General features: G+C 40.5%; 2 protein-coding genes across 2 annotated transcripts; one reads left to right on the forward strand and one right to left on the reverse strand.

The window, feature by feature from the left end:
- Window positions 1–338: 338 nt before the first annotated feature.
- cd36 (CD36 molecule (CD36 blood group)) lies at window positions 339–4,774 on the reverse strand. Its single transcript, XM_077709456.1, has 13 exons — window positions 4,282–4,774; window positions 3,920–4,146; window positions 3,681–3,841; window positions 3,468–3,612; window positions 2,671–2,826; window positions 2,449–2,540; window positions 2,327–2,376; window positions 2,190–2,259; window positions 1,929–2,116; window positions 1,243–1,361; window positions 1,047–1,120; window positions 927–981; window positions 339–859 (listed from the first exon to the last, which is right to left on the reverse strand). Exons 2-13 carry the CDS (start codon window positions 4,040–4,042, stop codon window positions 689–691), a joined length of 1,404 nt encoding a protein of 467 aa, XP_077565582.1. The 5' UTR covers window positions 4,043–4,146; window positions 4,282–4,774; the 3' UTR covers window positions 339–688.
- Window positions 4,775–4,878: 104 nt separating this feature from the next.
- Window positions 4,879–11,155, forward strand: gnai1 (guanine nucleotide binding protein (G protein), alpha inhibiting activity polypeptide 1). The gene is made up of 10 exons (XM_077709457.1): window positions 4,879–5,197; window positions 5,270–5,462; window positions 6,737–6,779; window positions 7,491–7,632; window positions 7,699–7,856; window positions 8,279–8,407; window positions 8,535–8,664; window positions 8,733–8,886; window positions 9,412–9,633; window positions 10,327–11,155. Exons 2-9 carry the CDS (start codon window positions 5,345–5,347, stop codon window positions 9,600–9,602), a joined length of 1,065 nt encoding a protein of 354 aa, XP_077565583.1. The 5' UTR covers window positions 4,879–5,197; window positions 5,270–5,344; the 3' UTR covers window positions 9,603–9,633; window positions 10,327–11,155.
- Window positions 11,156–11,768: the final 613 nt, after the last annotated feature.

Consider the following 11,768-nt stretch of genomic DNA (forward strand, 5'->3'; position numbering starts at 1 on the left):
AATATCTTTATGTGATTTATAATGGAAACAAAAAGTGAAGCTGCACTGGTACTTTTATTCCATTGAAGCGACAAAAAATATATATAATTCAATCCAATTAGCCTAACGTATTTTCACGACTATAAGGCGCACCCTCAATGAATGACATTTTTTCCATATATAAGGCTCACTGTATTATAAGGCGCACTGTCTATTTTGGAGAAAATTTAAGACTTAAGTGCGCCTTATAGTGGTGAAAATACGTTAATTGCTATTGACTTCCAGGTATGAAGCACGCACTACTTTACAGTCACCTCTAGAGCCAGCCATTGTTGATGTTTTTGGATTTTTTTGTATAAAATCTTGCAGTGGGGGAGGAGCTTTATGATGGAAGATGTTGTTAACTAATATGGCATCTGCATATTTAACAGTATTGTTTCAGTACAGGCGTTTGTTTTTTTTTAATATCCGACAGTGGTGGTTTTTCGTTTTTGCTTTTTTATCCATATATAAGGCGCACTGGATTATAAGGCGCACTGTCTATTTTGGAGTAATTTTAATACTTTTAAGTGCGCCTTATAGTCGTGAAAATACGGTACCTCAAAATCCCTGATTGACAAGACTTGAGTCAAAGTCAAAGCGCTACAAAAATCACATGACGGATGAAAATGAGGAATCATAAATAATAAGCCTTATCATAGTACAAGCGTCAGACGCTCTGTTTATCTTTACACCTGACGACAATGTACAAAATCAGGCAGAGAGTGAAAACAAACAAGCCAACACCCAATAATAGCTTTCGGATTACGTCCAACATGGTGATGGAGTCCACTAGCGCCATCTTCAGCAAGGTAGCCGACTCATCGTCCAGTTCGGCTGACTGAAATCGGAAAGTTGCCAGGTTAAAGACCAATTTGAAAACCCTACAACTGGAATTGGCGGTTTACCTCGTTCATCCAGACCAGAGGGAAAATTGTAGAACTGTTAACTTTCTTCAGAACCCTTTATGAATACACAAAACTGTGAGTTATCTGTTCTTAAGTACTAGAAGACAAAGAGGAACTCACGTGATGATTTTAGATGGGCCGTACATCATGTTCACCTGGATTCTCCTGGAAAATCCCAGGGTAATTCCGGTCATCTAGTCAAAAGAAGAAAACCAGATGGTGATATCAGATATTTGAAAAGAAAACACAGATGGGAATATGACAGTGGTGATAAATGGGCTGGGGTTACTCCCGAGTAAAGGGGAATAGGTCTTACGGGTTCCACCTCCAGGTAGGTGTTGTGTTCATCCAAAATGGGCTTAAGCCCCTTTACAGATTCCCGCAGGGAAGGACTACCGTGGAGGAAGTGTGGTAAGGAGATGTAGATGGGCTGTCCTGCCAACAAAACCAGAGAGCATGCGTGACCGGATGTTTGGTCGCCGCTCAAATGTACTTAGATATTAAACAGTACTCAGATATTCAACAGTACTTGGATATTGAACAGGACTTGGATATTAAACAGTATTTAGATATTAAACAGTAGTTATTTATTAAACAGTACTTATATACTAAACAGTACTTAGATATGAAACAGTACTTATATCTTAAACAGTAGTTATATATTAAACAGTACTTAGATATGAAACAGTACTTAGATATGAAACAGTACTTAGATATGAAACAGTACTGAGATATGAAACAGTACTTAGATGTGAAACAGTACTTAGATATTAAACAGTACGTAGATATGAAACAGTACTTAGATATTAAACAGTACTTAGATATTAAACAGTACTTAAATTTTAAACTCTCTCTCTCATAGATAGTGAACTCTCTCTCATGAATATATTTTTGAGAGCTGGTTTCAACAGTAAACTCTCTGTCACCATTTGACCGGCGTCCAAGCACCAAGGGCATAACAACTTAGTAGATGGAACCGACCCACGAAGCTTAGCTACTGACCTTTTTGACATGAGCTGATGTCCAGCACGCCTGCCATGCTGCAGTTCTTTGTCGTTTCCAGATCACGGCAGTAACAACGGTTGTCCGGGTTCTCCAGCGGCGAGGCCAGGGTTGACCTTAAGAGCGTGAATCGATACACCGGGATTCCCTTCAGCTCCAACGAACGCTCGTAGCTGGCGGACAACGACCTGCCGGATACAAGGTAGGGACCAACGTTAGCTCTAGCAGACCGTTGGGTACCAATCCATGGTGAGAGGTCACCTGCAGATGTCCGAGGAGAAGAAGTAGAGAGGTTTGCTGGCATCCACGTAGGGCGCAAAGGTGGATCCATCTTGAAAATCAAAAAGCACCATCAAAACCATCCCAAAATTTTTGATTTCACAGTTAAAACTCCTCACCAGTCCCGTTGATCATGTTGCAGTACGTATCGTTCCAGAAGTTCAGGGTCCTTCAAAATTTTTAGTTGTTTTAAAGTATATGACCAGCAATTTCCTCCAAAAACAAGTTTTTCCGCGTTTACCTGGATTTGTGCCACATGTCGATGGTACCCACTTTGGTGATGTCGTCCTTACCGGTGTAGATGTTGTAGGGTCCGTCAAATGTGTAGTTGTACTGACAAGAGTAGATATTATATTAGTAACATTGCTAGCAGAATAGTATACCTGTCAACCATGGCTAATATATAATGAAAGGTTGGGTAAGTGATAGGGAAAGATGGTTTATTTTTGTGTGTGCCACTTACGGGTGAAAAAAGGCCAACTTTGGTTTTCAACATGGGATCTTTGTAGCCCCACAGAAGCTCTCTGACGGTACGCCGTTGGAAGAGAGACGAGTTGCTGGACTTGATCATTTTATCCAGAATGGGATGTAGAGCTTTTGGAACCATTGAATATGATCCCTTGAACACATAGCATAGGCAATGTTTAGTTTTAGTTTTTTCTGCTGTTAGTTTTTTAATTGCCACTAAAATAAGGGACAACTTTTATCATTTATCTGATTACAGCCACAGATTAAACACTTATCAGGGTGTCAACCATAATGAGGTTGTTAGCCACGTGTAAGGATCAGGGAAATGTGAGAATCATTGATTGGACATTTGCAAATGTGAGGAAGAATACTTGTTTATATATTATTATTCGTGAATTTATTTATTAACGTACTTATTAACTATCTATTTAGCCAGTGGGAGTAGCTATGTCCACTCTTATTTGTTTTTGGTGTTTTACGGCCTCTCTATCTTTTTTTAAATGACATTTTAATATTTCTTAATACATTCCTTTTTCACTTTACTTTGTAGTACTTTATACTTTTTACTTAAATGATGAGTGATGAGTATGTTGATACTTTAGTCCTTTTTTTCCAGTTTGTTTCATATGTACTTTTAACGGATGCACTTTTTTACCTGTATCATATCTTGTGCTGACCTGGCCCATCTATCAAATTGTTCAAGTCAAAAGTTTGCCCAGCCCTGACCATTTTAATCTCATCCTATCTATGACTATTAACAACAAAAACATTCAATTCAAACTATTTTCTTACCGCCACCGCCAAATTCAAAGTGCTGATCACATCCATTTCCGTTCCCGACGAATACAACGGCTCAAAAACTGCCTCGTTCATAACGAGATAGGAAACAGTGTCATTCGGGTTGAACTTGACCTTCGTTTTGGGCAAGTATCTAGTCCTGAAAAATATAAGTGGATAATATCAAAATACCACACAGTACTTAGATCAAGTCATTGCAAATTTTACCAATAACAGTAAGGTCCCTTCTCCACCACAACAGGAATGGCACCTTCCTCCACCACCTCCCTGGCATTCTGGACGTCAAAGAACCAGAACTGTCTCAACGTCCCTCCTCCAGGCGTCAACCAGTTCTCGTACGTCGGCGTTCCGGGCCGGATGACGGCTTCCTAGACCCCGACAGACGAGACTATTTTTATCCAGACTGAATCACAGATGGTCGCTAGCATTTTTCTTCCCCGGCTTACCTCTAAGACCGTTTCTACGATGAGATTGTCCCCCACTGGGAAAAGGATGCCACCCAGCAGTGCCAGAAGCGCCCCAATGACGATTCCGGCAATCAATCCGCAGGTTCTGTTACAACAGCCCATCGTTCTCTCTCTTTGTGTTTACAGCGTCTTTCGTATGCGGTGCCTGTCGCTGGATTTGACTTCAGAGCGTCTGATGCCAAGTACGATGCGCGCTGTCGTCGTCCCTGGAATGGTGAACGGTACTTTTTGTGAGCTATACAAAGGGTTTAACGTTCAAGTGGCCGGTAGGTATCGGCGCTATCTTATTAGCTGATAAGCAGTCGAAAGGTCGAAGAGTAAATTCGAGGCAAGCAACTCACGTGTGGTCTTAAGTCAGCATTCCGTGTCTTTTTGAGAGGTTTTTCAAACCCGGGTTTGTTGTTGGTTTTCGGGTGCTGTTGGTTTTCCATTTGTCAACATTTTATTTTGATTTTTTTTCCAAAGTATCACAGAGTTAGTCGGCTGTCAGGCAGATGCAGCTCGTCTCAAAGTGCAGTTTGATTAGCTCCACAGCATGACGTCAAACAGATGGATTTGAATGGCAGGCGGTCTGTGCGCACCAGAATTTGTCCAATAGACGCGTGTTTGCTTCTTACCACTCGGGGGCAGTGCCAATCACACTTTGACAGACATTGCCTTGTCAAACCAGGTCCAGCCTGTAAAAAAATGAAGATTTTTTAAAGATTCTTATGCTGTTGCCAATCAAAGAGAATCAATTCCAGAAAATTCTACTGCAAAAAAATGACAAAGCAGTTCTAGATGTAATATCTCAATTCTATCATCAGCAGTTTTCATATTTTAGCTCACAGGTTAGCAAAGAGCCAGATGCACTCAAAGCCACATGTGGCTCCTGAGCCATAGGTTCCCTACCCCTACTTTAGATGCCAACTCAGCCATTTACAAACAACATCATCATTGAAGTGCAATTGCTTGTTAGAGTGCATAATTCATATTTGTGACACGAATACACAAATACTACTGTGTAGATGTGTACAATGTGTTTTATTGTGAAGATTACACTAGGAAATGGGCTGTGTTAATTCGTTCATTTGTCAGTCCAGTTGTTGCTCCTCCTCCTTTACTCATTTCAACTACTGCCGCTGCAACGAATGGAGCTGAGCTCCAGCGGGGGACGTGAGAGGCACCACTGACCATTTTCTATCCCGACCAACACGTGCCCATCTCGGATACAAGTCGGCCCACACCTCGGTGTTACGGACGCTACTCGTTTAGGCTGTAAGAGTCATTTGGCCGTCTTCAATGCATCGATTTTTTTTTCTTGTTATCTCCTCTTGTTCTTGAAAACAGGGCGTGCGTGAGTCAACGAGGGGAACATTAACCATTTAATGTGGGTTTAGTGAAGACGTTCCTTGCCGGTTGAGGATGGGTTGCACCCTGAGCACGGAGGACAAGGCGGCGGTGGAGCGGAGCAAAATGATCGACAGGAACCTGAGGGACGATGGCGAGAAGGCGGCCCGGGAGGTCAAGCTGCTGCTGCTGGGTAAGAGGCGATCCTCGCTGGTGGTGGTGGTGGTGGTCGACGCCCAGTGTTAATGTCTGCGTCCATTGCCCCATTTTTTACGTTTTTATTTTTAATTTTTAGTCCCAAACCTCCAACTTCCAATACGAACTTTGATCCTTGAACGCATCATTTCAAGTTAAAATCCCTCACCAAACCCACTATATTTACTTTTTCTTTATTTTTGTTTAAATAAAACTTCACCCTTTCAAACTAATTAGTTTGCTCCCATTTTAACTCAATCACTGCCATTGATGTCGATAATTATCCTTTTGGGAAATATGGTAAAACTGCCCATGTGGCTTTTAAATGCCGTCATAATTGTCAGGTTTTTTTTGCCAATTTAGCAGATAGAATAAAGTATTATAGCTATGAAAATAATAGTGGCATTCCCCTTCACAGAGGTCTAGATTTTGCCAAATTTCTGCAACAAATAACTCTTGGAAGTGAAAATCGGTAATTAAAAGGAACATAATCTCATTGTGTTATGACGAATATATTATTTGTCCTCGTTATTTGCACACAGGGCAACTATGTTATGCTTGTAAACAGAGACCTGAGGTGAGGAACTTTTCCACACTTGGGCAAATGTTGACATACACACTTGCACTATGTGGGTTACCAGGACGTTTCGATTGAGGCTCAGATGGCAACGTTAGTCTTATCGCAGTCAAACATTGATCCTACCCTGCCATTTTATAGCAGATATTGATATTTTGGCGCATTCCTCCACTTTCCTCGGCGTGTCAAGCCAGTTTGAGGACGAGACAGACAAATTTTTCCAAGCAGGACTCTTCCAGTTACTGCTTGTGTAACAAGTACAGCATTAAAAATGTAAAAAGGGCCCGTCGTTGCGTGTTTTAATCAATGTATTTACCTATCGCCAAAGCTAAAATCAAAATTTGGTCATTTGGCGGCCTTGTAAAGTGATTGCAGTACTACGGGGTAACCAGCAGAGGCGCTGTTTTAAAAAATAATAATTAGAGAACAAGTTTTAATCCGAAGAAGGGAGGTTTAAAAAATACATTTGACAAATTAGGAGGGTATTATTTTATAATGGATTAAACGTCAGTGAGGGTTACATTTCGAGGCTCATCTGAATTTATTTGTTGACATACAATAATTATTAAACATCAGCTAAGCCAGTCCACTTTTACATGGCCCTTGCAAATAGATAGCCAAAGTGAGACGACTGGAGTTTGTTGAATTATTGAAAGTGTAATAAAGCTGCCGTGTCATGTGTCCCTCTTGCGCAGGTGCCGGAGAGTCGGGAAAAAGCACCATCGTCAAGCAGATGAAGTGAGTCCTATTTCTTTTGCACCGACATGCAAACGTCACACACTCTGTGTTAAATAGTTCTAAAGTTGGCGTGAGAACTAGATCTTTTCTCAGAGCCATTGACTAATCAAAAGGAATAAATGAGTTTAACCCTAACCCAGGGGTCGGCAAACTTTTGGGCCACATTGACTTTAATAATTTGACAGATGGGCCGGGTAAGCAGAAGATAGGATACATATAAAAAAGTGCATCCGTTAACAGTACATGTGAAACATAAACAGAAAAAAATGGACTAAAGTATTAACATACTCATAACTCATCATTAAAGTAAAAAATATAAAGTACAAAGTCAAGTAAAAAGAAATGAATTGAGAAATATTAAAATGTCATTTAAAAAAAAGATGGAGGGGCTGTAAAACACGAAAAACAAATCAGAGTGGACAGAGCTACTGCCAATGGCTTCCGCTTGACGGCGCCATCTTGGGGAAAAAAAACTTTATTTGGACAACGTCGGCGGGCCGGAGTAAAAGGCCTAGCGGCCCGAATGTGGCCCGCGGGCCGTAGTTTGCCCATCCCTAGGTTAATTGAGTGCCAGAACTGACTTGTTTTTAAAGAAATAATTTGAAACATGCAAGAACTAACCGAAAATTTACAAAGAATTTATATATATTATTTTTTATTATAAAATGTACGAAAAATTGTATTATGTAATATGTATTTGATTGTTGTCAGAATCATCCACGAGGCGGGCTACTCGGAAGAAGAGTGCAAGCAATACAAGGCAGTGGTGTACAGCAACACCATCCAGTCCATCATCGCCATCATCCGAGCCATGGGTCGCCTCAAGATCGACTTTGGCGACGCCGCCCGTGCCGTAAGTCTCCCATTTTTACCGTCAGCCACAATGGACCATTCCCACTTTTCCGTCCTGTCCCGGCAGGACGACGCGCGACAACTTTTCGTGCTGGCGGGCTCGGCCGAAGAGGGCTTCATGACGGCAGAACTGGCTGGCGTCATCAAGCGGCTTTGGCGGGACGCCGGCGTTCAAGCTTGCTTCGGACGCTCCCGCGAGTACCAGCTCAATGACTCAGCTGCCTAGTGAGTCACCAAATAGAAAAGGGATAGGGAACCTATGGCTCGGGAACCAAGCGCCATAACCAGGTTCAAGTCAATGTTCCCTTTAATTTTTCATGTAAAACATGCTGTAAAACACGAAAAACACAAGAGTGGACAGAGCTACTGCCACTGACTGCCTCGTAAACGGCGCCATCATGGTGAAGGGGTAAAAAAAAAAACAACTTTGGATTTTATTTACTGCGCGCCATATGATTGCTGCTGTGCAGAGAAGACGAGAGTAATGCGCAGCTTAGAGGGAACAGCTTATATCTATTTTTTCCCTTTTTCATTGTGCATTTTTTCCCTCATGCAAACTATATTTTGAACTATATACAGTACTCTCCGATTATGTCATTTTAGTATTAGTGTGGTGCAATGCTAATTTTAACTTGTATTCCCGACAGCTACCTGAACGATCTAGAGCGCATCTCTCAGGGCACATACATCCCCACGCAGCAGGACGTTTTGAGGACCCGTGTGAAGACTACCGGGATCGTCGAGACACACTTCACCTTCAAGGACCTTCATTTCAAGTGAGCGCGTCGGATCCGCCCACATCCGTGACTCACCGGCCCGAAAAAAATCCCCTTTTCTCCCAAATCGTCATGAAGTGGTTGACGTCTCCGCAGATTGTCAAAATAAAACGCTTCTTGCCAACAGGATGTTTGACGTGGGCGGTCAACGCTCGGAGCGTAAAAAGTGGATCCACTGCTTCGAGGGCGTGACCGCCATTATCTTCTGCGTGGCGCTAAGCGACTACGACCTGGTGCTAGCCGAAGACGAGGAGATGGTACGTTCGCCATTTCCACCGGCTGCACATTCATTGGCGCTAAAACAGGTTATTTTTATGCTCCATAGAACCGAATGCATGAGAGTATGAAGCTCTTTGACAGCATCTGCAACAACAAGTGGTTCACCGATACGTCCATTATCCTCTTCCTCAACAAGAAGGACTTGTTTGAGGAGAAGATTAAGAAGAGCGCGCTCACCATTTGCTATCCGGAGTACGCAGGTAAAAATTGCTTAAAAAATGTAAAATTAACAACAGTCGTGTCCCTCATCCAATCACAATGGGTGGGACAACTTTTGTGCCCGGGGGCCACATTGACTTTAAAAATGTGACAGATGGGCCGGGTCAGCACAAGATAGGATACAAATAAAAAAGTGCATCCGTTAACAGTACATATGAAACATAAACAGAAAAAAAGGACTAAAGTATTAACATTCTCATCACTCATCATTAAAGTAAAAAGTATAAAGTACAAAGTTGACGGTATGCAGACATCATATAAAACTATATGCACCTTACAAAACTTTTGATAAGTCAAAATTTGTGAAAATTTGTGAATTTTTTTGTGAAAATTTGTGAATTTTTTTGTGAAAATTTGTAAAAAACCTATAAGTTGATGGGTATGCAGACACCATATAAAACCATATGCACCTTACAAAACCACTTCTGGGGCAAAATTTGTGATAAAGGAGATTATTTTACAGAACAGTAGTATTTGATTTGTATAACAAAGACATATTTTGGCAGGTTCCAACACATATGAAGAAGCGGCAGCCTATATCCAGTGTCAGTTTGAAGACTTGAACAAGCGTAAGGACAGCAAAGAGATCTACACGCATTTCACGTGCGCCACCGACACCAAAAACGTGCAGTTTGTCTTCGATGCCGTCACCGACGTCATCATCAAAAACAACCTCAAAGACTGCGGACTCTTCTGACGGACTGAGCGGGAAAGGCCTCGTTTTCAGGGTGAGCCACGCCTACTCTATATGCTAATTACATTGCAGCATGCTAAATTTAGCACCATTTCGTAGTTGTTTTTTTGTTTTAAATTGACTTGACTTTGATGGTATTTTTGGTTAAATCATACAACAGAATTTGGTCATTTGGCAGCATTGTAAAGTGATTGCAGTACTATGTAATAACCAGCAGAGGCGCTGTTTTTTATTTATTAGAGAGTTTTTAAGCCGAAGAAGGAATGTTTACAAAAATACATATGATATATTAGGAGGGTATTATTTTATAATGGATTAAACGTCGGTTAGTACATTTCGAGAGAGAGAAAATGTAATTCAAGACATAATATTCACCAAAAAATTTAAAAAATGATCACACAAAAAAAACAAAACCTGAAAATGTAAAATGCCATCGGATAATAAATATAGTCCAGTACAAGTACAATTTGTATTATGATAAAAGGCTTAGCTACAATATTACAATAAATTAAGACCTATGATTTTTATGATTTTTGGTCAAATCATACAACAGAATTTGGCTTTTAAATGGAAAATATTGAAATTACCACCCAAAAATATACATATGAACTAGTACTGTTAAGCAATTCAAAGTAGGTTTAATCGAGTGAATCACATGTTTTTTACGTAATTTGTGTTATTATAAAATCCTAATTTTTGAAGTATTTATTTTTATTGTCATCCTCAGACTACATCCTGGAACAGAAAAGGAAAAGAGCGTTCCCAGATGCCCTGGAATTGTACAGTAATACCACTTTTAACACTTTTATTTATATTATTGTCTCGAGGCATTTTGTCAAATGTTTGTACTTTCAAAATAGTGGAATTTTACTTTTTTGGGGGGGTGGGTTAGGGGCGTGCAATTTATTTTACTGGCCTCTTTGACTAGCCCAGGTATGGGCAAACTACGGCCCGCGGGCCAAATCCGGCCCGCTAGGCTTTTTAATCCGGCCCGTCGACGTTATCCGAATTTTTTTTTCCCCCAAGATGGCGCCGTCACATGGACGCCAGTGACAGTAGCTCTGTCCACTCTTATTTGTTTTTCGTGTTTTACAGCCCCCCAATTTTTTTAATGACATTTTAATATTTCTTAATACATTCTGTTGATGTTTCATATGTACTGTTAACGGATGCACTTTTTTATATGTATCCGATCTTGTGCTAAGCCGGCCCATCTGTCAAATTTTTAAAGTCAATATGGCCCCCGGGCCCAAAAGTTTGCCCACCCCTAGCCCCTCACATTTTTACATTTAAATCAGTTTTTCTGCTTTTTAACTGTTAAAAGACGATAAATAAAAACTAATCTGTCTCCATTGGCAGCATAGCACATACATCTTGTATAGTTGATTTTTTTTTTTGCGAGGATCGGGAGTGCGGACATTTTTTTTTTCCCCCCACGATCTGCTAACACAAGATGGCGTCGCTTCCGTCGCTTTAGCGTGTGTGGTTTCAACCTTTGTAAACTCATCTCCTTTATTTTTTGACAATAAAAAAATAGAAAACATGGACAAGCCAAATGGAAATACTATATTTTTTACTATTTATTTCTGTTTCCCGCAGGTAGCTTTCAGGTAAACGTGAACTCAGGCTTGCGTGGACATGTAAGACAAAGACGCTTTTTATTCCAGAGACAAAACCAAAGTCTTATCAGTATGAGCAGGAGAGAGCAGGCCCACATTCTTTCCAAGGTACTCCCTTTTATCTTGTCGTTTTATTTTTATTTTGACCTCTGATTCAAGTGGTCTGACGTTGAAGCTTTTCCCGACTCAAGTTCAACCTCACCAGACGACAATGTACGGTGACCGGACGTTTGGTCGCCGGTCTTTTGGTCGCTGGTCAAATGTACTTAGATATTAAACAGTACTTAGATATTAAACAGTATTTAGATATTAAACGGTACTTGGATATTAAACAGTACTTGGATATTTAACGGTACTTAGATATTAAACAGTACTTGGATATTAAACAATACTTCGATATTAAACAGTACTTCGATATTAAAAAGTACTCAGATTTTAAACAGTACTTAGATGTTAAACAGTACTTAGATGTTAAACAGTACTTAGATGTTAAACAGTACTTAGATATTAGACAGTACTCAGATATTAAACCGTACTTAGATGTTAAACA

Source organism: Stigmatopora nigra, chromosome 23, assembly GCF_051989575.1.
Source record: "Stigmatopora nigra isolate UIUO_SnigA chromosome 23, RoL_Snig_1.1, whole genome shotgun sequence".
Taxonomy (NCBI): Eukaryota; Metazoa; Chordata; class Actinopteri; order Syngnathiformes; family Syngnathidae; genus Stigmatopora; species Stigmatopora nigra.